We start from the raw sequence: 27,828 nt of genomic DNA, 5'->3' as shown, positions 1-27,828 counted from the left end.
ATGATTGCTTATCGACAATATTGTGGTGTTTTTGTTGTCTCTTGTCCCGATATGTTTATCACAGTTGAATTGCGGATATATGTGTGGATACCGGCGTTAGCCCAACACTAAATATTGCGTATTTACGTTGTGGTTAGTCTAGTAGAGATTCAAAGGTAAACTTTTTGTGTTAACACCAAATATTTCGTACAGGGTTACGGTGTGGTTCGTCTATTAGAGACTGGATACCTAGATACTGTATACCTGGTAATGTTCGCCCTTGAGCAACACAAAACATATTCGTCCTAGTTTTCCAGAAATATCCTTTTCCTCGTTTGTAAAATCGAAAAATTCCGTTCGGAATTCTCAATACAGTTGCACTCGGAACACTCGGGAATTATCGAGTACCCCAATTGTCTTACCAGCATGAGATGTGAAATAAAAGAACTTTTACCTGTGCTCAGACTTTCTCTTAGTCTCTTCTGATTCAAGTAGTATCGGGTATGCATGGGTGATTTTAAGCAACCACGATCAATTGTATGACCAGTGTTTTCTCTTGTTCACATGTATATACATGTACATGAATGGAAGCCACAATTATGCGACGTTGAACTCATAAAATTAGTCTTTTCCATGACAGGAATTTGATGTCACTCTGTATTTCATTTTTATCATGACCAGACTACCTAGTTTTGTAAAATTGACTGAAGTTTTAAAACTACTTAGTATGTGTCGTTTTTTAATTAAAAATGCTTAGCCTAGTACGGGATTTTACAGGTGAAAAGTAAGAGGGTATGTTTGTGATCCGACTACACTTGGCCCATGTACTATGGTTTATAAACCCTTCAATTCAGCTTGAATTTTTTGTCATCTTAAATTCGTCCCATCTTCAAAGGGCGAAAATTGAACGGGGGCGAAAATTTGCAGGTATACAGTTTCTGCGACAGGCTTGCATTCGTTATCCCTCCATTATGCTGCGGTATAATTTATATCAGAGATGCATTTTGTTTTGTTATGGTTGTATCTCCTCCAGTTTGATGGATGGGCTTTCTGTATGTCCAGGGGCGAGTTTCCATCATCAGTAACAGCTCCGTTTCAAATAGTGAAAACGAGTTGTCAGAAGACCAACATAGCTCGCCGCATGGTTTAAAATTCAAAATGAAGTCTTTGAAAAGGTCAAATTAGTCGCGGTCAGTTCCGCAAATATAGAAGCAATAGAAAGGTCTTATTACAAGTAAGCACCAATAAAAAGGTATTTTAGAAGTAAGGACCAATAGAAAGGTCTTTTACAAGTAAGGACCAATAGAAAGGTCTTTAACAAGTAAGAACCAATAGAAAGGTCTTTTACAAGTAGGGGCCAATAGAAAGGTCTTATTACAAGTAAGCACCAATAGAAAGGTATTTTAGAAGTAAGGACCAATAGAAAGGTCTTTTACAAGTAAGGACCAATAGAAAGGTCTTTTACAAGTAAGGACCAATAAAAAGGTATTATCAAAAGTATAACACACAGCAAACATGAATGCTCGATCTTGTATGGCTAACATACAGGAGCCAAGCTTGAACCTTTTAAAAGGTAGGTCAAAGGTCACGGCCAAGGTCAACAAATAACAATGGGAATGTCTTGTCACAAGAAACACATACGTCAAATATCGAAACTGTGTCCTCATTCGTATTGACACAAATGTGTTGTTTTTTTTTATTTATACTAACCTAGCTGTCCACAGATGACACCAGCTATAACAAATCTCCCTGCGACTTTGTCTCAGTGAGAAAAAAAAGACTAAACAATCAAAATATTTACTAAAGCTTTTATATTTCTCAGCTTTAAAGTGGATTTTTTTGACAATGATAAAATTTGGGTGTCATTCTGCTTACAAAATGACCAAAACGAAATAAGCAAAAAATAATATAACACCCGAAAATTTTAGCACTTCATATTATTAGCACTAACGTAGAAATATATATATATATAGCCTCTTATACACCATAGAAACGGAATCAGTATGACCCAGTCCTCAAGGTAAAGGGGCAATAACAGAAGAAAAATTCAGGAATTTTCACTTTCATATTTTGGCTTTATGCAGGCAATGGATGGTGAATGTTCAATCATCTGGTCACTCTGAAACTCTGCAAAATGTCAGTTATCATTCCAGTTTAAAAGTGGTCTGTTTCCCTCTAACTAGTTCAGGCACTACACTTTTATCCATAAAATCATACATCAGAAAATAAAGATTATCTTGACATGCCAGGAGGAAAAAAGATCTTTAACCATTTTTAAAATTTACATTTTCATTTGAAAGTAAATACTAATAGCACCACTCTGGAATAATTCCAAAATTTACAAGGTCTTAAATTTGGGTCATGATTATCAGTATAAATACTAAATCAAATTCACAAATGGAATTGACCGTCTCGAGAAAAAAAAACAAAAAAAAACAACAAAAAACATAAAAAGTAAAATAGAAATCTATTAATTAGCTTTAAGAGTTAATTGCATATAGCCAAAATAATCAGATGTCAACAAAAAGTACCAAAATAATAGAACGGGTGAAAGGAAATATTTCACATACATACGGAAATGTTCCAAAGGAGTTATAAAGTGGCAGATGACATATTTCATTAGGCTGGTGAAGGACTGTACTGCACTCAATAAAACTTGGCACGGATACACTCTCTCTGTGGATGTCTTTGTGTATATAGACGCTGTTGACTGTGAAAAAACTGCACTTTGATCTCAAATCTCTGTAATTGCATGCAAATTAGCACTTTCCAAACAAAAAACTAAATATCACAATCTTGAGAAATGATGTGTTGCCACATCTTTCATAAGGAACAACTCCTCCAACAATAGAGCTTGGAAATATATCACATCTTAATACAACATTCAGCAAAATATATTACGGAAAACTGTTCATAACTTAATAGCAAATACATACAAGTAACTGTGTTCAAAATGCAGTAAATTCACGGTCAACTGTGACACAGTGACAGCTAACTGTCACAATATGTGTCTTTATCACATCGTAAGGAAACCCACTTGTAGTTTGTAATGAAAGACTGCACATTTCTGAAAACCCACGTGTCAGGGTTTATGCAGGTCTTTAAAAGTTCACACGCGTTTCCTTAATTAGCGTTTCCCTGGAGTTCCCTCGCTAGGTGTGTTCCCCGGAATTTGTGTGTTCCCCGGAGTTTCCCCAGTAAGTGTGAGCCCTGGTGAGGGCGCTGTGGAATTGTTTGTAACTCTGTCCGCTGTCCTTTGGAGATCGGGAGGCTCGCGAGTCCCAGATAACGAGGTGGTCAGCCAGAGCCATATTAGTGGACACTCTCTCTCTCTCCCCTCTCGCTCTTCTCTCACTCAATGCAATTCGTCACGCTGGACGAGCTGATGTCAAAACGGACGTTTACGGTATCCGAATGTCACATAGGAGTAGAGGATTATTCCAGATCACCTTCTGCAAGTAAAATGGAGAAAGATAATTTATTACATGAACCATCAATATAAAATATTGTTTTTTAATGAAGGACTTATTCTGAACTAAAATTGACTCTCAATGTTGTATTACAGCAGTTACATTAACAAGTTTTCTCTTTGATGTAGGTCAAAATTTCAATTTTACCACGACATATATTCCTGGGGTGCAGACAACGACAGTGAATTAACACCCAGAGTATTGAGGGTGAACAAAATGCGAAGAAATCCAAACGTATCAAGCAAGCCTTACCAGGAAGCAGCATTCTTCAGTTTGCGTATCTCCTTGGTTGCCCAGGTTGCCAGTGTCTTGGCCTTAGTAGCTTTCGAGCGACGACCTTTAGTCAAAAGGGCGGTGATTGGTTCTTTGTCAACCAACTGTAGAATCTTCATACCGAATGCTGTACAGAGGTCACTGTCAACAATACAATCAACTGTTAATTTCCTAAAGAAATACATGTCCCCTACTGGCCCTGCTAAAAATAGTAACAGTAACCTTGACCCTAAAACCTTGATCTGTAGCTACTCATACTGAAGTTACATACCAACTTTTACCAGCATACTTTGAAGCATGGCTGAGAAATGTGCAGAGAACTGAGTGGACGGACTGACAGATAAAAGGGGAGGAAAACTCTAGTCCCCATGGTTTCGGGGGGGAGGGGGAGGGATAATCAAGGTCACTGTCTACAGTTCATGTAACAAGCTGTTAATTTTACATCCAGGGGTTAATCTAGAATTTAGGGGAAACTACCCTTTTTTGACAATAGGGAAAATCAGTTCTGAAAAGGGGAAATTAAAACATCACAAAGTTTCAGTTTTTTGGCATTAAAAACACATTTTCCAAGTTAAAACAACAAACGGTTAATTTGGAAGGCAAATCTGGAGTATATGGGAATATCATTGCCATAAAAATGAGGGAAAAAACAATATTTCAGTGAATTTAACATTAGTCTGAGGGGAAAAATGGAACAAAATCCTATTAGGGGAAACTACCCATAAACGGTAGTAAAAAATCCCTAGATTGATCCCCGACATCTGACAATTGATTATAAAGGGTTGTGTAGCAAGTCTGTAGGGAGCCTACTTTTAGTCACCAATCAAGACTCAGTTTGATATGGCAGGCCCTATTCTTCATGGGAACTCGGAGACTTCCGAGATACCAACCAGATCATGTTATGTGGGTGGGTGGATTGGGAGGAGGGGATGAAGAGAGTAGGAAGTCTTTCCCAACTTCTGTATGAGTTAGCTGTAGGCCTATATCTAGCTACATACCCTATCAGTCCACAACTGGCAGCTATATTGTCATCACTATGGTCCTCATCCAAAGCAATGTGTTCGATGAAGGAGATGATGTGACCAACCTGACCTTGGATAAGATCAATGTCAGCTGAAACAAATTGATGAACCATGCTTAAAACAGTGACCGAGTGCTCTCTAAATCAATATACATTCAAACATGGCCTCGCTCAGGAGATATTTCCTAACACAAACTCATTATGTGATAATAATTGCTTAAAAGAGGCATTCTTACCAGTTTTATAATGCAGTGTAGCGTTACACGACATGCACCAATTTTGACACAAACTGTCCTTTTTTTTTTTCCCCTGAAATTATTTGCAATTTGTCTGTTTTTCAGAAGTTTTAATCCATGGACACAATTTTGATTTTTTTTTTAATATCTTTTGGGGAAATTCAGGCTAAAATCCATTGGGAATGGCCTTTTTGTATAGCCAGAAAAAAATAATGCAACCTAACAATGCTGGTAGGTTGATGTTCAAAGCGCAGGACATGATAGCTTTACTCACCACTAGGCGTTTCACCATCTCCTTTCAGACCTTGTACTATGCCAGTGTAGGCCTCCAAACATCCTTCTCGTAACTCATTAAGGTAGTCTATCATGTCATAATCAGTCTGAAGAATAACCAAAATTATTTTCAGAAACTTTGACCTTCGGAATTTGCTAATCCCAACTATCATCTACTAGAAAATCTTTGCTAGCCAATGTTGGTTATGTTATACACTCCACCAACCCTTGGCAGATATAGTAGTCATTCTGGCCCTCCAGCGGAGATTTGAAATGACCACCCTTTACACATGAAATTTTCTACCAATCAAAACGATTGCTACCGATGTACTTCATCGGTGATGTTTACAAACATACATGGAGGCTTGTGTAATTTTGACGAGATATGTGATCAATAACTTTTATCAATTAGTGATCAATAACTTCTTCAAACACATATGTTTTTATCAATTAGTAAAATTCATAGTAATTTTGTTATGCATATGTTATATATGACAATTCTATATTGATTCTGGGTAAATCTCAATTATATATATATGTAGCACATACAGTACCCTGCAAGCAATATAACATTATGCAAATGGCCAAGATTGGACTGGATGGAAGTTGTCATAGTATTATTAAGTTATATAAAGTAACGAATTTCCTAAAATAATTAAGGGTAGATTGATAACACTTTTGACTACTCCAGTTTTTTTTTTGTTTTTTTTTTTATGTAATATGTATTAGCAAAAATGTGTATAACATAGTTGTTGATGAATTCTCATACATCTTTTAGGGTGACTGGTCAATGTGTTTTAACACGGGGACTTTATAGGACCTGCAGCCCAAGGAAGTAATGTATGAAAATTCTATCAACAAATATGGTGTACAGACAATACCTAAATTCATATAATTTGACTCAATTTATACACACCAAAAAAATTCTACCTGGAGTGATATATACTTCATTATTTAAATTATACTCTAATCTACTGTTAATTTGTGATTTGGCAATTGTATGTATCAACTACGTAAATTAATATATATATTCATATATATGTTCCTGTTAATATATATAAAATTATGTATACTACTTCTGTTATATTCGAGATTAAAAAATTGTTACCTGTATACATGTTTATATGGAGATGACTTAAATAGGCTATGCCTGATGTCAGATCCATTTGTCGAATTAAATGACAATAAAATGTGTTGAAATTGAAATTGAACTTCTATCAATTGATCAAAACACTGAAATGTTCGCCCCAAAGATTGTTTGTCTCTGTATTTATGTTAAATGCCACGACATAGTCGACAAAGTAGCTCTGTACTTGGCCCAAAATTTTTGTTTGCTGCAAAGCAAAGCCTGAATGTAAAACACAATTTGATTGGATGTCCTGGGATTCCAGGGCACGACAGCTTAAACACGACTATATCTGCTAAGGGTTCATGGAGCGTAGCGTAATTAGAAACCTTGGCTAGCGAAGATGCTACCAGAACAGAGTATCAAAATGTAAAATTCTTCAGCAATAGAATCATAGAAAGACAAGATGGATAAAGCCTATAATTAGCATTCATGATTGTAATCAACAAGATATTACTCACTTTGTCAACTTGTGCCTGTGAGGCTTGCTGTAGTGTATTTAATACATATTCAAGGTAAGGTTTGAAGTTCGGACCAATGGCAAGTGCTATATCTCCAAATGCTGACAAGATCTGGGGCTTCACTGAACGATGGACTGTGGAATTCTGACAATGTAAATGGTGTATAGTCAGGTGTGATATATTTTGTGCTGTTTGTCCATCCAAAAACAGCTAAAAATGTTATATTTTTCAAAAATGGAGAAAACCGTCACAAGTATTTTGAATTTTTTAACAGAAAATCACCAAAATGCATAGCAGAATATAATGTTGTAAAGTTTCAATAAGATTGAAGGGAAATCAATTGGCATTGTCAACACATTATCAAAAAACGGATAATATTATTGACTTATATTCTGAAAACTTACCCCTAAATTTTCCAAAAGCATGGTCATAATTTCATCACAGCATGTCAAAACCTTGGGTCCCAGTGCCCTGCACAGATCTCCAACAATCCCTACGGACGCTAGACACACCTGTAAACAAATCCTTGGCATGTCAAAACAAATGCCATTACATGTTGTGTAATATTCAATCGGTATATATTAGTGATGGGAACTGGTTCTCCGATAAATCAAATTCGTCAAGTATCATTGTGGAGGTGTACTTGACCAATTAAATGAGTAAAAAATCTGTAATCCAGTTTCATGAAAATGAAAAAGTCAAGACTGAGATAAAATACAAGAATCTAGCCGCATGTAAAAAAAATCCACTTGCTCGACATTTAGAGATTAAAATGTTCTACTTACTGTATATTCTTCAAAGTTCTTCAAACTCATCAGCAGGAATGGCTTGAAGGCTTCCATATAATTTATAAAGTAATCTCCTAATACTGTAACGAGAGGAGAGAAACCAATATAGCAAGTTACAGGAAATAACCAATCCAATGTTAACAATACTAGAAAACTTTTTGTTTTTCATTATCAGGCAAGTCAAGATGACAAAAAATTTCTTGCAAACAATTAACAAAAAAAAATCTGTTGTAGATAAAGCAATAGTAACGACAGCATATATAAATGCAATACAGCGTCACCTGTTCTTTAGCAGTATATACCATATTTATGCATGCAAAGCTCATTTACTGTACCAATTTAATCAGATATATACAGACCAAAATGGCTATGGGATATTCCAGTAAAACATCTATCCAGAAGGACTTAGAAGTTTGTCAAACAGGGACCACCATTAGAAACAGTTTGATTGAAACAGTACTAAATACAGGGCTTTTTCTCACTGGTTTGGTAAAGGGCCTTTATGTCTCATTTTGGGATGAAAATTGGGAAAGATTTTTTCAGGAGTAAACTCCGAATTTTGGGATTTGGCTCCAATATGAAATAATTTCAATTGGGAATAGGGCCCATTAACGGCCCCAAAAAGGCCCCCAGAAAAAGCCTTATTGTAATACTGTATACCTGGGCCCAGTTGTTCAAATGGTGATTAGCTTAATCACTTGATAAGAGAAAAATTCATTTCTCATTTGTTGCAAAACCTGTGAGTATATCATCTTTAAATTATGCCAGTTGGAAGAGAATTAAAAATTACAGAATTTCATTAATTTTTGTCAAGCTAATTCTACCAGAAATTATCATATCAGGATTTGTAAAATGTTGTTTAAAATGTGATTAGCCTAATCACCTTTTGAACAACTGGGCCCTGGTAATTTTCGCCCTTTGAGGATAGGGCGAATTTAAGATGACGGCGAAAATTTCAAGCTCAATTGCAGGATTTACAAGCTATAGTACACAGGCTAATTGTAGTCGGATCCAAAACTTACCCTGTTATTTTTTTAAGTGTGTTTTATCCTATACAATTACAAGCAACTCGTGTTATATATTTACACTAAATTTATCAAATAGTTAATTGTTTTATTCCAATCTGTGCATGTGAAATAAAATCTAGATCTAAATATAGGCCTAGTTAATTATCATGTTGAGTTAACTCGAGAATATGGGCTAAGACAGCGTACTAGGTTTAGTATATTTGATTTTAAAAAACTATAAATAATAAGTAACTTTTAAAAGCCAATCATTTTTTAAAATGATGCACACAAAATAGCATCAAATTCTTGTCATTGTGAAGACTGATTTTATGAGCTCACCGTCGCTTGTGGCTTCCATCGATGACAAATGAACAAAAGAAAACACTGGTCAGTAGACTTCTAATTAGTCACGACAGTGAACTTACCACTCATCGTGTTTGCTTAAAATCGACCATGCATACCTGATACTATTTGAATCAATATAGGCTAAAAGTAAATCTGAACACAGGTAATTATAAACATTGTTTATTTCACACCTGATTACATATCACACCTCAGCGCGATATGCAAAGAAAAGAAAATGGGAGAACTCGATAAATCCTGAGTGTTCCGAGTGCAATTGTATCGAGAATTCCGAACAGAATTTTCCGATTGTGAACGAGGAAAAGACATTTCTTAAAAGTAGTTTAGGGCGAAATTAAAACGGGGCGAATATCTTTTGTGCTGCTCAAGGGCGAAAATAACCTGGGGCGAAAAATACCAGGTATACAGTAAGCTGTTTTTCCTCCATGCCTAGAACTTATTTCTGTAGTCCTTCTATACGATATATATTTTACTGGAATAACCCTTACATATGTTTTCTAACATTGTACCCCTATATTTACCCTCAATGAGTGTAGAAACTGCAAGTAAAGCATCCTCCTGAACACCGCCAGTTTTACCAGCGGAACTCTGGAACATACTGAGCAGAGCTGTCATCACTTGATCCGAGATCTTTGGTGCATCCTCAGGGGTAACTTTCCTTAGGACACTCTACAAAACATTAATACCTTTATAGCTCAAAATTATACCAGCATGTAATCTCCCAAAGGAAACAAGTCATCAATTTAACCCTTTGCCACATGTAAGCGCCTCTGGACGCCTTTACCCCTTGCCACATGTAAGTGCTTCTCGACGCCTTTGCATTATCTCCATGTAAGCGCTTCTCGACGCCTCTACGTTATCTCAATGTAAGCGCCTCTCGACGCCATGCCGGTTCGGTAAACTTAGACATGGAAAATCCCGTGATTGAGAGCGACACCTATCTGGAAATCCCTGATACTATTTTAAGAAGATATCAATGCATCGACCAATCAGATTTGTACACGTCATTCATACGAAAGTTTTTGAATAAATTAACCTAGAAAGTGTGAGTCATGAGTGTAGAAAAGTGTGACAACAACGAGGCGTGATGGCGGCTGTGGCTACGATTTTGCGCGACGTTTTTGACGACGATGATGATAATTTAGAGTTTGATGGCTTTGGACCTGAATACATTGAGTCAGATATTGATCTTAACGATGTTCTAAATGAACTGTCAACAGATAACGAGTCCGAAAATGAGGACGAACGGCGACTTGTTGTACTGCCGCCATTACGTAATGTTGACCGAGATTTTTCGCCGATCACAGTAAATGATTTTTTTAGGAAAACGGGGCCAGTACTTCCAGAAACTTTTGATGTTGATACTGCAAGTCCCATTGATTATTTCTACCTTTTCTTCAATGAGAATCAGTTTTCCACCATAGCTCGACACACTAATAACTACGCTCGCTGGCATTTGAAAAACGAAGGTAGATTTGACCCAAAATAGTCGGATACACATTCCTTCGTCGCGACATCGGATATAAAATATTCTAGGCTTAAGCCTGAACTGTTGAAATACTCTTGTGAAAACTTTGAAAATTCAGTTGTTTTATAAAGAAAATAGCACAGAATTAAAATTTAAGAAATTCTGAACATAATTCTAACTTACTAAAAATGTCTAAAACAACTATTTCACTTTCAAAATTAGGTTTAGAAAAATTAATCAAAACAAAGCTTGATTTCTCAAAAACTGCCATTGAGATGGTGTATGTATATTTCAGTCAGTGCGATAATGTTGCATTGCAACAATGTATCTTTGCACTATTGGCACAGAGTGCTGAAGTGTTATAACCTGCATGTGGCAAAGGGTTAAGGTTAAATTACAGATATGGTAGTGAAATCATTCTTGATGATAGGACTGCGATTGTAAGCTGTGTTTACAATAGGGGGATGAAGTGGACTTCAACCTTAACTTCACCTCAGTCGGACCTAGTAGTCAGGGACCAGAACCTATAACCTTCCTTGACCTCAAGGTGAAATGGAAGATGGTTCCAACTCTTCCTGTATTTTTGATTAAGTGTCCATGGTGACAGAAAAAATACCGAAAATGGAAGGTCCGCAATAGCAAAAGGCACAACTAGGGCACTAGTCGGATATATACAGAAAGTTTCAAGGAGCTGCGTTGAACGGTTATGGAGTTGTAGCCCGGAAACAAAAGGAAACAGTAATTTGGTATTGTTGACTAAGTTTCCATGGTGACAGAAAAAATACCGAAAATGGAAGGTCCGCAATAGCAAAAGGCACAACTAGGGCACTAGTCGGATATATACAGAAAGTTTCAAGGAGCTGTGTTGAACGGTTATGGAGTTATAGCCCGGAAAACAAAAAGAAACAGTAAATTGGTATTTTTGACTAAGTTTCCATGGTGACAAAAAAAATACCGAAAATGGAAGGTCCGCAATAGCAAAAGGCACAACTACGGCACTAGTCGGATATATACAGAAAGTTTGTAGGAGCTGCGTTGAACGGTTATGGAGTTATAGTCCGGAAAAGAATCTCGGACGGACACACGCACGGAGCCCAATTTAATATCCCCCGCAAACGCGTTTCGCGGGGGATAAAAAAAAATCTGTTGTAGATAAAGCAACAGTAATGACAGCATATATAAATGTAATACAGCGTCACCTGTTCTTTAGCAGTATACACCATATTTATGCATGCAAAGCTCATTTACTGTACCAATTTAATCAGATATATACAGACCAAAATGGCTATGGGATATTCCAGTGAAACATCTATCCAGAAGGAGCTTAAAAGTTTGTCAAACAGGGACCACCAATAGAAAGAGTTTGATTGAAACTACTAAATACAGGGCTTTTTCTCACTGGTTTGGTAAAGGGCCTTTATGTCTCATTTTGGGAAGAAAATTGGTGAATTGGGAAAGATTTTTTCAGGAGTAAACTCCAAATTTTGGGAATTTGGCTCTAATATGAAATAATTTCAATTGGGAATAGGGCCCATTAACGGCCCCAAAAAGCCCCCAGAAAAAGCCCTATTGTAATAAGCTGTTTTTCCTCCATGCCTAGAACTTGTTTCTGTATTCCTTCCGTACGATATATATTTTACTGGAATAGCCCTTACATTATGTTTTCTAACATTGTACCCCTATATTTACCCTCAATGAGTGTAGAAACTGCAAGTAAAGCATCCTCCTGAACACCGCCAGTTTTACCAGCGGAACTCTGGAACATACTGAGCAGAGCTGTCATCACTTGATCCGAGATCTTTGGTGCATCCTCAGGGGTAACTTTCCTTAGGACACTCTACAAAACATTAATACCTTTATAGCTCCAAATTATACCAGCATGTAATCTCCCAAAGGAAACAAGTCATCAATTTAAGGCTTAATTACAGATATGGCAGTGCAATCATTCTTGATGATAGGGCTGCGATTGTAAGCTGTGTTTACAATAGGGGGATGAAGTGGACTTCAACCTTAACTTCACCTCAGTCGGACCTAGTCAGGGACCAGAACCTATAACCTTCCTTGACCTCAAGGTGAAATGGAAGATGGTTCCAACTCTTCCTCCGCTCAAGGCAAGACGGAAATAGTTTTAAGAAAGTAGAGATCCCAGAGGGATCTTGACATCCACCATTGAATTATCATTTTAGTTCTATGTCAGACTGATCTTCTCTCTATTTTTTCCCTTCTTTCTCTCTTAATAATCTGATATCTAATATTCCTCCAGTACTTTTCAAGAAATATTGATAAAAACATTCAATTCTCAAAATCCAAGATGGCTGCATGTCACCCATTTCAATTTTCTGATAAAAAATCTTAATTGTATTGGCAGAACTAGGGACCATGGGGAACCTATTCAGGAAGTTTGAGAAATATCCTCCAGAACGTTTCAAGAAATGACATGTGTTGCACCAGGTATTGCAGATTCTATTTTGTTGCTTTCCTGTCCCAAAGCTCAAAAGCTAATCCCCGACCTGTCATGATAACTTACTTGTAGAGTGGCACAGAGAAGTGACTGGAGGTCATTGTACTGGGCTCGATCTGCAGACATCTGAATCATATTCTGTAATCAAACGAATCGCCAAATATGCAATTACAATTAATTATTTTCAATATTGCATTAATAAGAATGGCTGAATTAGGTATATGAAATTCTCTAAACTAAAGTACAAATATGATTTTTTTCTACATTTAATAACTATCGAATCAAAGTCTATATTTATGACAGGTTTAATCAGAACATTTTAAAGAAAAAATTTGTAAAAAGGTATCTTATATAACTAATAGAATGTAAATAACTAAAGTATTTTTTTGAACATGCATCATCTTTTCTATCAGAAGAAAAACAGAAATATTAAACAAACCTCCATCTGAAGAACTCGGTTCAATTTTTCTAAGATAATTACAGTTGTTTTCTGTACTATTGCATAGCAATCCTGAAATGAAAATAAATATTGACTTCACGATCGACCAATATTCTGTTGCATCCTGCTGAAGCTTCGCCATGTGGTGGGCCCAATACCGGATATTTAATTATTTCACAAAAAAAAAAAAAAAAAAACGGAAATCAAATGATATGAAAGTGTGTGAAGATGTGTTGTTTCATTATTAATAACAATCAATTGATCAATTAAATTAGAGGTATTTGTGTTCAGTCATTAAGTTCCTGTGAAAGTAATCAACAAGTATAGTAACAAGTCTACCAAGTTTCATCAAAATCCTATCATTCCTTCAAAAGATATCGGGTAGAAAGCAATCCGCCAATTAGATCATAGCATCCTCATTGAATATGCGTGGAATATGACGATAATCAAACTATTCACTTTTGTACCGACACCATGAAATTCATCGAGCCAAAAGTTCTTTCAAGGTAAAAGCCTCTTATGGCTACACAGTAAGGTTGTATACACTCTGAAAATAAATCTGACAATCTCTCACCTTTGGACTATTTTTGATCATTTCCATAAGTGCTTCATATGCAGCATTTCTTAAATTGTGCTGGTTTCCATCAGCTCTGAAAAAAGGTCATCATTCAAACTAGAATTGCTGAAGCTTTAATCCTGAAGGAAATAGTCATTTAATGATCATTTAGAATTAGTGTTGTATTCAATGATCAAGTAATAATTGGTAATACCAGCTAATACTATCGATGATTTGCATGTCCACCTCATGCAAGTGGTACTTTATGTATAATTGTGTCATATATACATTGCTATTTTAGTTACTTATCAGATCTAATTAGGAATAATGGACATCATAACCTCAAGGTTGGAGGGCATGGGATCTTGTTTAGATCTTATAATAACCCACAAGTGATGATTTAAACAGCTGTAAATAACCAACATTTAGGTTTGCCCTTCTAATCCCTGAATCTTTGCCTAAATATAATTTCAGGTGGATGAAAAACATATGAACAGAAAAATACATACATATTACATTAATCTTGTTGTTTGTATATTCCAGTAGCTTGTTTTCCGTGAAGTTCAATACAAGATTTGTATAGCTTACCTATCTGTTGTAATAATTAGTTTTTCTACAATGGTTTCAAAGTAGGTAGATAAACAATATGTTTGTGGTTCTGAACCTTCCTCGGCTGCCTCTGCAGCAGTGTCATAGGCTGCCTCAGCTAGACTAGAAATTGCCTGTGGGACACAAATAGTCACTTCATTATGACCTGTAACTCCATTTTTTTAATATATGTATATATAACTATATATATTCAGCACTATTTCAGTAATATTTTATTAACTTCATTTAGGTGTAGTTTTTAAAATTAAAAAAAATAGATAAACATTTCCCTATATATTCTTTGCTGTATTAAATCTACCTTTTACAGTCACTGGAAAAGATTTGTTATGCAAATTGGTGCAATACCCAATGATTTCCAGTTTAAATATCAAGAGCATGTTAATATTTTACTTACCCAACAAATATTGCTAGAGACCCTAGGTTCTGCTGTAAGACCCTCAACAAGGGCAACTAAGAGTGGATTTAGGCATTGTTCATTGATTACAGCATCTGGCAACATTTCACATACACGACCGACAGTCCACGCTCCAGTATCGCGTACAACAACACTAGAGTCTTTTAACAATTCAATAAGCATTCTCATAGCTTGTTCTACAACAGGTTTCAGCTTGGCTGGGTCAGGTCCTTCTAATATGGAACCTGGAAATGAAAACGAATCAAAATAGTTAGTCTGGATGAGGACGATTCATGTAAAATCTTATCGCCCAAAACAACTAGAAAATGAAAGACACCAATACTATCTACTCCCAAACTTCTCGAAATAGTAACAAAAACCTTGGCACTCTGAAACACCAAACTCAAAGGAGGATTTTCCATACTCAAGCTTTACATCTGAACCTATATCTCCATATCAGGACACTGGCAGTAGGGATTCATTTTTTGAACTCTGAATAGACATTATTGCAGTAGAAAAATTCTGCTTTTCTCCTGATAATAGTTATAAAGGCCACAGAAATTTAATCATGAAATTCGATATTATTTTAGTCCCTGGACCTCTACCACTAATTTTTAAAGAACTTACCAAAAGCCATGACTGCAGCATCCCTGAAGCGCCAATCTGGGTGTCGGATGTGGTCATTTACAAATGGCAGAATATGAGGAACAATATCGTCTTCGCAACAGTTGGCCATCAACATGAGACACACACCAGCCGCTTTACATGGGTTCCACTCATCATCGTCATCAAGTTCCTCCTACAAGACAAATATACACTGTACCATGTACAAGACAGTCTCGGCCAAACATGTTTGTCTGACCAACATATCATGTAAAATCTTGTCTAAGACATATTTGCCCCCGTTGCTACGTGACACCCTGAAACACAGTTTGGTGAGGATCGGATCATCAGTTCCTAAGATTTGGTAATTACATTGCAACAGGATGGGACTGGACATTGTTAACTCTTTATGCCCACCCATTTCATGGCGGGGGCACCAAACATCGAAGTCATTTTTGTGCTGCAAACAAGGACAAGGTGTTTTATTTCCTTCACTTCAAAGCATAAAGAACAATTTGTAGACATCATGGAACTTCCCTAACTTAAAACTTCTATTCTTTCCTTCAACAGTCAATGTTGATACCATTAGTCTTGAAAGCTGCATTTTACCTTCCTTAATTATTCATATTAGGAGAGATCGTATTTCTAAATGATTCACAACAGCTGATATAAATACATTTTTTGTAAATATCTACAGATCATGTAGGTCCTTTTCATGAATAAATAGTAATATTTACTATTCCACAATATCATATAATTTACAGTGTTGTACAGGAATGCTTGTAATGACTAAAAATTACCGAAGGGCTTGTCACAGCATATGAATGTAATTCATGAATGCTTGTCATAACCAAGTCTCTAAGAAGCTTTTCTTAGTGTGTGAATGTAATTCATGAATGCTTCTCATAACCAAGTCTCCAAGAAGCTTGTCAGTGAGTGAATAAATAACTAAATTCATAAAATGCTTGTAATAACAAAGAAACTTGGTAAGCAGTTAGACTTAGCAAAGACTTGCTTTTATGATCATTTCCGCATGCCTGTTGTACAAGAAATGAACTTCTGCTGATTAATAATACATTTCATGGTATGTTTCCAAAAAGGCTTGGGGGTAAAAAAGTTGAAAATATTTTTATTTCACAACAATACATGACTGAAAGGTTGTTAGTAATGATCCAGATTAGTTAAACATGAATTAACTGTACTGTAAGGCCACTTTCATTTATTGCAGTCAAACCAGTTTGACCTAAAAATGCTGATGGACTTTGTAATTTTATTTGTTATTACAGCATAAGGAATGGACTAATCTTTGACAATGACTTTCAAGGCCTGTATTAACATCTGCAGGTCAAGATTTGTGCCCGAAATATTACATGAATTGACAAACTGGTGTCTACACAAACGAAAATGCCTCGAGATATTGTCAATTAAATGAAATGGTTATCTTGCAACATTAATGATGAAAAATCTAACTTGGACCTAAACATTAATGATGAAAAAAAACCCAAACAACTAAATCACTTCGCTGTTCATCGATGTTATTCAAAAACACGTCTCACAACTGTGAGCTTTAAGTAGGTCAAAGGCATTCAAGTCAAATTTGATTATAAAAACAGTGTACTTGTAAAAAACTGATGTAATGTATGTATCTTACGAAGACTGGAAAAAGGTTTGTACCAATGTAGTACACACACAAATAAGAAAATCTCATTAATTTTATTCCCAAAATTCTACAGCTTGGACTGATAAAAAAAAACTAGTTTTGGTGGTAAATTAGCGATGACAAGTCCAACCAATAGGTCATTACCAATTCCCTTTTAGAGTCTTGTATAACCTGGGAAGTCATCGCCACATGGATGCTTCAAGGCCAGTAGTACAAGGAACTACAACTTATAGTACAACAGTAACAAATATCTACTTTCACTTTAATCTCTCTATCAAACTGAAACTTTTGTAATGAAACATTCAGCTGAACTTATGAATATTGAAAATAAATTATATCACACCCAATGTCATGAATTGTTGAACTTCTGATCAAGGCATGGATTACCTTGCTCTCGTAAATTTCAGCAGATTGTGACATTATTCCTGTGTCGGATTATTTTGGGTTACCAAATAGATGGGACATTTTCAAGAAAAAGAACTACCTATAATATAATTTATGGGCCATTTATAGAAATTTTTCTGAATTTTGAGGGTCATTCAGGAAAATTGTGGGTCATTAGCCCCCTCCAAATTATCCCTGCTTTGTGTAAAGCTCATCATGTGACAGTCATGTAAGGCAGGTAGAGAAAAAAACCTGGACCATCTGTGCACCAATGTAATCTATGCAACCCCTACTACAACAACAATTTTTAGCCAAAAAAAGTGTGTAAATTACATGGGTTTTTTTACGGTACAGTGGAACCTCTATAAACCGAACATGCATGGGACATGACTATTTGTTCGGTTTAAAGAGGGTTCGGTTTGGAGAAGTTGATCGAAAAATGACCGGTCAAATTCCGGATATAATTGGTTGGACAATGTTTTATTAGAATGCACCCGATTACAAAACGCCACGTACATACTTAGACAATTTGGATTGTCTGAATAATATGCATATTATGAAAGTTAATCAATGTATATATTGCAGAATATATAAGAAAGGCAAATGACTATAACAATAGTTTTAAACAGTATTTTCACATGTACAACTACACTTTACGATCGGCCTACATTTTGTTACATCCGGTGAATCGTCATGTGGATGGGGCCAATAGTCCGATACAGATTATTTTACACATCAAATAATATTAAAGGGTGTGAAGATGTTTTGTTTCAATATCAATTACAATTGATCAGATGATTCTGGTCGTATTTCCGACATCGCTTTGTTTAAAAAAAAACATCACTGGCTTCTTTACGAAAACAACCCCTTTTGGGCCTCATTTAAATTAAATGCGAAACTCAGGCTTCTAGCTCTACTTGCATTGAGAAGATAAACGAACCGACGCGCTTCAATGAAGTGTGGCATTGTTTCATAATTGTCGTGTTGATTATACACTAGGCCTTCCGTCATAATGCCCCCTTGGGGTATATATTGGATACCTGTACAAATCACCTACGTAGGTCCCGAGACAATAAGGCTTCACACAATACCCGTCACAGTTGTTGTTTCACGGTTGACTGGCCTGACCTCGTGTCATAATCGCCCAGGTAAGGCCGGTTTTCAGAAGTAATTTTTGGTATATTTTAACAGGAACCGGACACAAAATCAGTCCGGTGTTCGGAATTCAGAGGGATCGGTATTTGGAAGTTTTTTAATACTATAATAAAGAAGGACCAATTCCGTACAATGACAATTCGTTCGGTATTCAGAGGTGTTCGGTTTTTAGAAGGTTCGGTTTTCGGAAGTTGCACTGTACATGTCATTTCCTCTTCAAATCAATACTGACCTTTAAAAGATTACAACCTGCTCTGTAAAGTACAATATCTCGTAAACTACAGGCAAAATGTTACAAGATGAAGGGCAATCAGATATAGATCTCCCACCGTTTTCATCGCATTTAGTGACTAATAATAGTAACTTAAATTATATATGACAATGGCATTCATTTAAACAAACATGATAAGACTTCCATCCCAGCATGATAGCAACCAAATATTCAGAATATAAATTTTAAGTACTTGATTGAATGGATAATTCAGGTAAAACCCAAATTGGTGATAGAAATATTCAGACTGAATCAGTTTGGTGATATATCCCAATCCAGGAACATTTTTACCAATAATAAAAGTGCATCCAGATACACAAATGATGAACATCAATAATGGAAAAGTTGAAAATTCCATGCAAGCATTATTTTGTTCAAAGATTACAAAATAGTATTTTTTAAAAAGGAAGTGCCTTGCTTGTATTTAAACCCGTTATCAAAAATATAATCAATAATTAAAGGAATGTTCCAAAATTACTCAAGTTGCAAGGAGGTAGGAAGCATATTCATTACTTTTATTAGAAAATTTCAGAGATGAACAAAGACTGAATGAATGTTCACTACGTCTGCATAATGACAATTTTGGAACAGCCCTGTATAGTTAGAGTTAGTATAAAATAAAAAAAGAACTGGTAATACGTACATGCATTACCTGCTTGGTAAGGGACTGAAGCAGGATAGGAGCAAGATACTGTAGAGCACCTTTAGCATAGAACTTGCTCGTTCTTTCTGGGGGCCGTCCCTGTTCTGCCGCCTGAAAAAAGTACCTTTTTTATTCAAATTATTGTGAACAAAATTGCTTTCAGAGCAGAGCAGAAAACTTTGTCTATTCGGTTTCCAAAATTTTTGGTCTTATAAAGATATAACTTTTAGAACCCCCTTGTTTTTTCCCCTCATTTGTTCGGATTATTTTACTTTTATTATGTAAGGATAACATTAGGCAATATTTGGGAATGAGTTTTTTTCTTTTAAACTCAGAAATATTCAGAATTTACTATTATCATATTAGTAAATCTCATGCACTTTCCTAAACAACCTGGATCTCCGCTACATTTATGAACCGTGCACTTATTTCTATCATATTTCACCTCTATTTTTGGTACAAACTTTCAGTCTTATAGGAGATAATTTTTAGGACAATTTAAGGTGGGTTTTTTTTTAATTATCATTTGTTGTGGCTAATATACTGCTATGCTGTGGATAACTTTCAAAGAATTTTGTTGTGAGAAGCAGTTTATACTCTGTCCTAGATCAGATGAAGAATATTTTTGATCAAATATCTAAATTTTACCTCAGACAGCTCTATTGACAAGTCAACTTCCTCATCGCAGACAGTTGACCAGAACTCTATACCCTGGAGTGCTATCTCATCCACTTCACTCTTCATGGCCTCCATTGTGATCTGAAATATAATGAATGCTATCATTGGACAGTGGTTGTCTCCCTTGACACACAAGCACTATTCCAGTTACAGCAGCACTCTTCACCAGGACTCTAAGATTGTATCATAGAATTTAATCAATAACTTTCAAGTAAAAGATTACATAAGAAGCATTTCCTTTATTGCTCCTGTACTTCACATGGAAATCTTGCGAAAAATTCTATATATTTTTTTTGTTGAATAAGTACAAATATATTGGACTTCACCAGAATTAGGTCATATAATTATGATCTAAAGTGGCCAGCTTTCAACACATTTTAAAGAAATTTGCCTTGATTTTATATACTATTTCTATATATGTCAATATTTGAAATGAAATAATCATTTTGATACAAATAATCTTTGCAAAATGTTCAGGTTGTCCTAAAAGTTTCTGTGTGGGAGGGAATTTATGCTTTCTCAGAGACCCAACCACCCATCAAATATCAAAACAGATCTAGTATAAAGAATACTAGTAAAACAGGGATTTGCCCTACCATCCATCTCATTTTAATAATGTTGCCCACACAGATAAATTTAGAAAAAGACCTTATCAAACAGTGATTGTAATAAAACAAGAAACCTTAACGATCTTTATTATTACAAAGTATATTCATATTATGTAATGCCATTGATATTGGGTATTCACTGATAATCAAACTTTCAATAGGACTCCAGTTGTAGGATTACAAGGCTTTCAGTACACCCTTGAGATTATGGTTTTGACTAATTTTAATGAGATTTGACACATAGGATACAAAGGATATGTCTTTATAACATATGTTTTGACCTTTCAGATTTCTGAAAAATACTGAAACTACTAAAAATCAAAGGTCAACTGGATGTCATGTATTACTTATGTTTTGAACTTACAGCAAACAAGGCAGGTCCCATGTAGTGCTCCATGTAGTTGTAGTACAATGACATGATTTTCACCAGACACTGCATTGCCGCAACTTTTACCTGTTACAGAAAACATAGTTAATATGTTTCAGAAGACTGTACAAGCTGCAATATAAACTTCCAATTCTGGCATAAAAGGAGTTCAGTATTTTAAAAAGAAACTAAAATTTTGCAAAATCTAATGAAATCAGTTCATCATCCATTACTTAACTCACCCTAGTATCTGTTGATTGGGTAGCTTCACAAACAACCTGCATGATGAAGTGTCTTTCAGACTGTAAATAAATAAATTTATCAAAATTAGAACAGATTCATAAAATAATCTGTATAGAACACTTAATTATGACTAATTATGAGGAATTAGTTTCTTTATACCTAAAATATCTCGCATGTTATTTGTATTATACCGCATTGATGATATCAATTTCCAACCAATTTTTGACAGAAAATAATTTCTTCAACAGTACTGTACAATAGGTTTACTTTTTCTCCAGCACCCACCATGCATAGGATTTCTTTATTCCTTCTGTTTTGATATATACATGTTACCAGAATAGCCCTTATTAACTATTCAAGGGGTTTCAGCCTTTGGTCTCGCACTATGAACTGTTTATTATTAAAAGTTTATGTGTGGTAGCCAACAAGTTATATCCCTTCAATTTCTTGTTTTATTTATTGCTGGAACTTTCATTTTCATTTTTGGTTTAAACATTTGAACAGATTCAAATTATTACATGTTGATTTAAAACTACAAAACATTATAAAAACATATTTTAGCTTGCCACCTCAGTAAGACTAATCATTACACATCATTTCGTGTGTCACAAAATAGGCATTTGTCATCATAGGGCCAAGCAAACTAAAACACAAATTTGGTAATGGTTACAAAGAAGATTTATTGGAAGTAGATTTCTTGTAGGCTAAATCTTGGGAGTTACGACAGCAAAATAAGATGGTTTATACTTTGAAGGTCCTTGCTGAATATGCTTAATCAACCTTTTATTTTAGCGATACTCTTTATTTTAGAGATACTCCATCCCAGAAATGTTAAACACTGAGGGATCATCTTTACTGCCGGCCATAGAAATGATTTGATTCAAACAGTCCCCTACAACTTGTCTTATCCCAAACCCATTGAATCTCTCTCTTAAGTTCTCCTATCTAAAGATACATCAAGAGGACATGTTTAAAGTTCTCATTTGCCACCTCAGTAAGACTAATCATTACACATCATCTTGTGTGTCACAAATAGGCATTTGTCATCATAGGGGACAAACTGAAATACTACTTTGTTTATTTCTTGCACTGAAAGCAGTATCCGTATTACTATGTGATTCAAACTCCCTAATCAGGACTTTTTCTGAAGGTTTTTTGGGGCCGTTAATGGGCCCCATTCCAATTAAAATTATTTCATATTGAAGCCAAATTCCCAAAATTTGGAGTTTACTCCTGAGAAAGTCTTTCCCAATTCACCAATATTCTACCTATGTAACCCAAAATGAGACAAAACGGCCCCATCCCAAAGCAGTGAGCAAAAGCCCTGCTAATGGATATATGCTAAAATCAACCATTTATCTTAGCTCGCATTGCAGTTAGAATATCATGAACTTCAAATCACAAATGCTCAACATGTTTTACTTTTAATAGATGATAAAGGCAAATACAGTTAAATAGAAACTACCGAAGAACTCAAGAAATATCAAAATACTAAGTATTGCAGACATGGAAAAAATGTCTTATTAATATCAATTTGATTTAATTATCTCTTTTTGTGGATCCTAATTGATTCCCGACTGTTCGCTTAATATTTTACTTGAATGGCACATTACTATTCGTGAAATATTGTTCTGTAATCAATACTTTATTTCTTTTCCAGATACCAACACAAATTAGCCTAGATAACCATGTGTGTAATTTCACCCCGAGATGAAGATTGTTTTTACAATTTATAGCCTAATGAAGTTATGTATAGATTTTCAAACCAAAATTCAAGCACATTTCCAGCACTTTTTTTTCAATTTTCCAGGGGCATTCTTTTGTCCAAACTTGTAGAGAATCGGGGCATTTTCATCTTCAACGTGATCAAATTTTATTACTCTTTACCTTTGCCAAATATCAACTTGTGTCCCAAAATCGGACGTGGAAAGTGGAAATCTAATTAGCTATCATCAAAAATATAACTTTCTCCTGATAGATATAATTGCATTTTTACATTAAGTATGAATTCTGGTACTTTTCAAGCACTTGCAAGCAAATGCCAACATTTCCCAGAACTAACCCAAAATTCCAGCATCTGCACAAACCATGCTATTACTTAAATGCTGACTCAGTTGTACGTGAACATGTTTAACTTGCCACCTCAGTAAGACTAATCATTACACATCATCTCGTGTGTCACAAATAGGCATTTGTCATCACTGGCACCAAGCAAACAGTAATGTTATTTAATACTGATTCTACCATATAATCAACATTTACTTTACCGACATTATTGTTATGGTATTGTTTGAATCCAATCACCTCTATAGGAGGTCCCTGTATGACAAACCTCCAGTCCTCCAGTTGTGTAGATATTTTACTGGAATAGGCCCAAGTAACATATTTTTTTATCAAAAATTAATTTAGTAAACTTGTACAATTGCATCATGATACCAATTATGAGATAGTACTATACCTCTTTATCAAAATTTGCTTTAGTAAACTCCAGAGAGTTCAGCAGTGCATTGGTTGCTGCCAATCTCACATAGTTGCTGAAAACCAAATGAAAGATTATCATCAATGCAAAAGCAATGTTGTCAAATTCAGATAATTTTCTTTTACTATAAAGAACTAAATTTCAGTCTAATTTAGTATTTTGACGTGATGTTACTATGTTTTGGGTTGGACAACGATACTCGGTACCAGTACCATACCAATATGTACTTGTTTCATGAAATACTGGTATGTACTTGTTTAAAAAAATACTGGTACCCTTATTGATATTTGCAAGAATTAAGATATTAAAATCTGATGTAACAAAAACTGATAAAAACTGCTATTTTGTTCAATAAATGTTTCAAACAATTTCCAAAAAGGTGTAACAACTTAACTGCTATATCAATGTAAATATCAATCCTAGCTTTACCATAACCAAATGGTTCGTGCTAGTGGTCTATGTTTCAATTTATAAAGGAGCAATAACAAATGTGATTACCTTGGTTCTTCTTTCTTCATACCATGCACGATAGCTGTCAGAATGATGTTAGACTGAGTCTGCAGAATGTCGGGATCCTATGCAAAACAAGAATTCAAATTCACAATTTCAGTATCCTGTGACGAGAAAATAACTTTCTTTCCAGAACATAAAGTTCTGTTTGATACATTTTTGAGTTCAGGACAGGAAGAAAAATTTCAGCATAACTGATCCTAACAGCAAATTTTGGACTCAAAAGTACTTGCCCATGACGAAACAAAGTGGTCTGATTAAACTAAATTAACAATATCTTAAATTATTCTAAGGAAAAGGTAAAAATTTTGAGAAATTTTGCACTTGCACATCAGGTAGTCACGCATATTTACCTTCACACAGACCAGATCGACTGGCCCCAGGTTTTTTCTTGTCCCTGGTCTTGTTAGATAAAAATTACATAACAAAGGGAGCTTCTTGATATATAGGATCTAATACTAATATTAATGACATCTTTTTTCTCATCCTGTATTCATGATTTATAGATTGTTCATACCCAAATTGAAGCACTTTTTCTCAATTTTTCTTGCTCTGTATTGCCAGATGCAAAAGGTCAATTAAAGCACTGACTAAGTATTTTATCAACACAGCTGACAGTCTAGTTGTAACAGTTAAACTTACAATATCCTGACAGATGTAGCCAATGGCCTCGAGAGCAGATTCCTTCATGATTTCGGTGCTTCCTGGACTTGTCACATTGCTGGTGAGGACTGTGATGAGATCAGGCCACAATCCAGTGGGCAGCTCAGCACAGGCAATATAGGCCACACACTGGGCCGCAGAGCTTGGACGGATACTCTCCGTACCCAAAGAGGCAAGTACCTACAAATCAGTTAACCTTGATAACTACTTCTATTCAACAATTTGAATCACTTCACAAACAATTAAATTTAGACAGCATTTCTTCTAAACATCCAACAATAAGAAAATAAAAATTAAAAGCACACACCAATTAAAATTAGCATAATACAAACCTGACTTTAAACTTACATTTTGTTTAATTAAACTTCTCCTTTCCTCGGGAAACTGAAGCCATCTCTGCTGGTATTCAACTCGAATGTTTTGATCTTTGGAGTACAGGGCATTCTTCAACTGAAGACCTGCCTGCATTCGAACCACTGCACTGTTTCCACCATTTTTTAGGACATCTGACAAGGATTGCAATAGATCCGGCTAAATAATAAAGATACAGTTGTTCACTTTACTGTCAGACATATCCAATACAAACAAAAACTTCCAAATATTTTGGAACTGTTTGTTTTCTTTTAGATCTATTGGTAAGAATATCTTAACACAGTTTTCTTATAAAGGTAAACATGCAATATTTTATCGAAAAAAAGTTGCATTTTACAGAAAGGCAAATTTATATACATCTGATTTTTTTTAAAATTACTGATCACCACATATGGATAAAATTGGGATCATATGGGCAAAATAAATAAGCATCAGATAACTAGAATCAAATATTATATGTATCATAAATTTATCAGGTCGGTTATTTAAATGGATCAATTACTAAAGAGATCTATCTTCCGTTTCTTGTCATTATAAACTGATGTCCTATTTCTACGAGGAGTCTTCACAAAAACTTGAAACTGCTTGGTTAGGTCTACTGCCAGCTGTTCAATCACATTTTATTTTGCTTCCAATTTCTCATCATTGACATCATGTAACTAAATGTAAGATACTAGACAGTTAACTTAAACTGTAGTGTGTAGCGCTAGCGATGGGAAATGGTTTCATTTTCAGAATCAATAATCGGAAACTCAAAACTGACTGTTTATCGATTACAATCAAGTTCTCTAAATTTAGCACAGAATTGCCCTTTTGAAGAAAATGTATGTACATCTTAAGTACATTTATTGAACGTCTTAGCCTTTGTTTTCAATATTTTAAATACTGAACACAAAGCATTGAACAGTTGTTAATATCTAAATCTTACTAGCTTGTAAACGACTAATGAATATATCAGCAAAATATAAGATCAACTAATAATTTGTTGGGTACCGTACTACCGTTACAAAAATATGAGAAGCCGAAGATTTACAAACACTCATCAATAATTGGTTTTATTTATTTTTTTGAGTATTTTCGTTCATAAGCCCACCAGTAGTGCTATGCAAGAAAATTTGCTGTTATTGTAAAAGTGGAAAAAAAACTATAGGTCACTTTACTAGCGAAGACTAACATGAATTTCTCTTCAGTCACCGAGTCAGTGAAATACTTGATTGTAAATATTTACATTAAATGTATCAAAACAATTGTGAACAGAAATATCAGAATTTAGTGGGTATGACTTAAAAACTTGTGATTACACACATCTTATCAATCATGTATGGATCAATCACTTTGCCATACATCATTCTATTTAATGTTTCCTCAAAATTCCCAATAAATACATCATAAGAAACACATAAAATATTACTCCTACTTCCTTGCATTGTTTGGTGATAATTATGACCGAATACCGATCTGAAACAACAGATTCAATTAATCTAAAAATTCCAGTTGTTTGAAATGACAACTAATATCAGTTTTCTGTTATTTTCATCCTTCTGGGCTATGGTTATATGGCAGGTGTACCCCTCTTTATTTCTAGTTAAACTGAAAGTTGGAAAAGGCAAATGTAAAGCAACTTTAGACCTACCAAACCCGGTTTGCTGGTTCTGAATTGACAACTTGTTCTACCAATAATTCAAAAGAAAGTATACGTAATCTGATCGTGAAAATACACAGCTATATCAGGACATTATACCGTCTACATTTAGCTAAATACTGGCTTTGTCGAAAGCCCTGATTTCTCGATTATATCGAGATATGACAGCATACTATGATGTCATCACACTCGATACATCAACCAAACACGTGCCGGTTGGTTCAACAGAAGAACAATTTAATAATAAACACACCAAATTGGTTTGCGATGCTTGCTCAAGAAACCTCTGTGCTGCTTCAAGTTCTTGTTGATCTGAAAATTAAAAAGTAAATAGGCATTAAATGTTAAATTGATCGAAAATGTGAGACAAAGTCATCTCAAAACTTCAGAAAATTTAGTGCCGGTTCATGTCAGATATGCATGAAAAATGCATCTTTACCTGACGAGACAGTCTTTTCGAGAATGTTGACAAGATCCATGGTTCGCTTGGTCACTTTTCCAACGTAGTTTTTAAGACTCTTCTAACAACTCATAGATCATAGATGCAATTTCTCTTGAGACCGGTCACTCCACTTCCCCATGTGGGCTGCGTGATAATCCAAGATGGCGGGAGAAAGGTGATCCGG

General features: G+C 35.2%; 1 protein-coding gene across 2 annotated transcripts; it reads right to left on the bottom strand.

Annotated features, from left to right (window-relative positions):
* Nucleotides 1-1,772: 1,772 nt before the first annotated feature.
* Nucleotides 1,773-27,828, bottom strand: LOC117318191 (importin subunit beta-1-like). 2 transcript variants are annotated; one of them, XM_033873219.1, is made up of 24 exons: nucleotides 27,642-27,826; nucleotides 27,456-27,514; nucleotides 25,537-25,719; nucleotides 25,168-25,368; nucleotides 24,514-24,590; nucleotides 23,995-24,070; nucleotides 21,536-21,595; nucleotides 21,291-21,380; nucleotides 20,289-20,399; nucleotides 19,641-19,751; nucleotides 15,552-15,723; nucleotides 14,925-15,169; nucleotides 14,510-14,643; nucleotides 13,940-14,015; nucleotides 13,366-13,437; nucleotides 12,993-13,064; nucleotides 12,155-12,302; nucleotides 7,625-7,707; nucleotides 7,244-7,351; nucleotides 6,840-6,983; nucleotides 5,254-5,359; nucleotides 4,721-4,835; nucleotides 3,702-3,863; nucleotides 1,773-3,431 (listed from the first exon to the last, which is right to left on the bottom strand). In XM_033873219.1, coding segments are annotated over exons 1-24 (2,646 nt in total). In that variant the 5' UTR covers nucleotides 27,682-27,826; the 3' UTR covers nucleotides 1,773-3,430. The 2 variants fall into 2 exon arrangements, with proteins under 2 accessions (XP_033729110.1, XP_033729111.1); XM_033873220.1 differs by lacking the exon at nucleotides 1,773-3,431 and having other exon boundaries at nucleotides 3,698-3,863; nucleotides 19,650-19,751; nucleotides 27,642-27,828.

Source organism: Pecten maximus, chromosome 19 (genome assembly GCF_902652985.1).
Source record: "Pecten maximus chromosome 19, xPecMax1.1, whole genome shotgun sequence".
Lineage (NCBI taxonomy): Eukaryota > Metazoa > Mollusca > Bivalvia > Pectinida > Pectinidae > Pecten > Pecten maximus.
This window is presented reverse-complemented; position numbering and strand designations above follow the sequence as displayed.

Excerpts from the sequence above, each read along its gene's own strand:
- LOC117318191 (XM_033873219.1), bottom strand. The coding sequence starts at position 27,681 with ATGGATCTTGTCAACATTCTCGAAAAGACTGTCTCGTCAG. Across the intron at positions 24,591-25,167 it reads GCTACATCTGTCAGGATATT|GATCCCGACATTCTGCAGAC; the intron begins GTAAGTTTAACT and ends TGTTTTGCATAG. Across the intron at positions 20,400-21,290 it reads TGGGACCTGCCTTGTTTGCT|ATCACAATGGAGGCCATGAA; the intron begins GTAAGTTCAAAA and ends ATTATATTTCAG.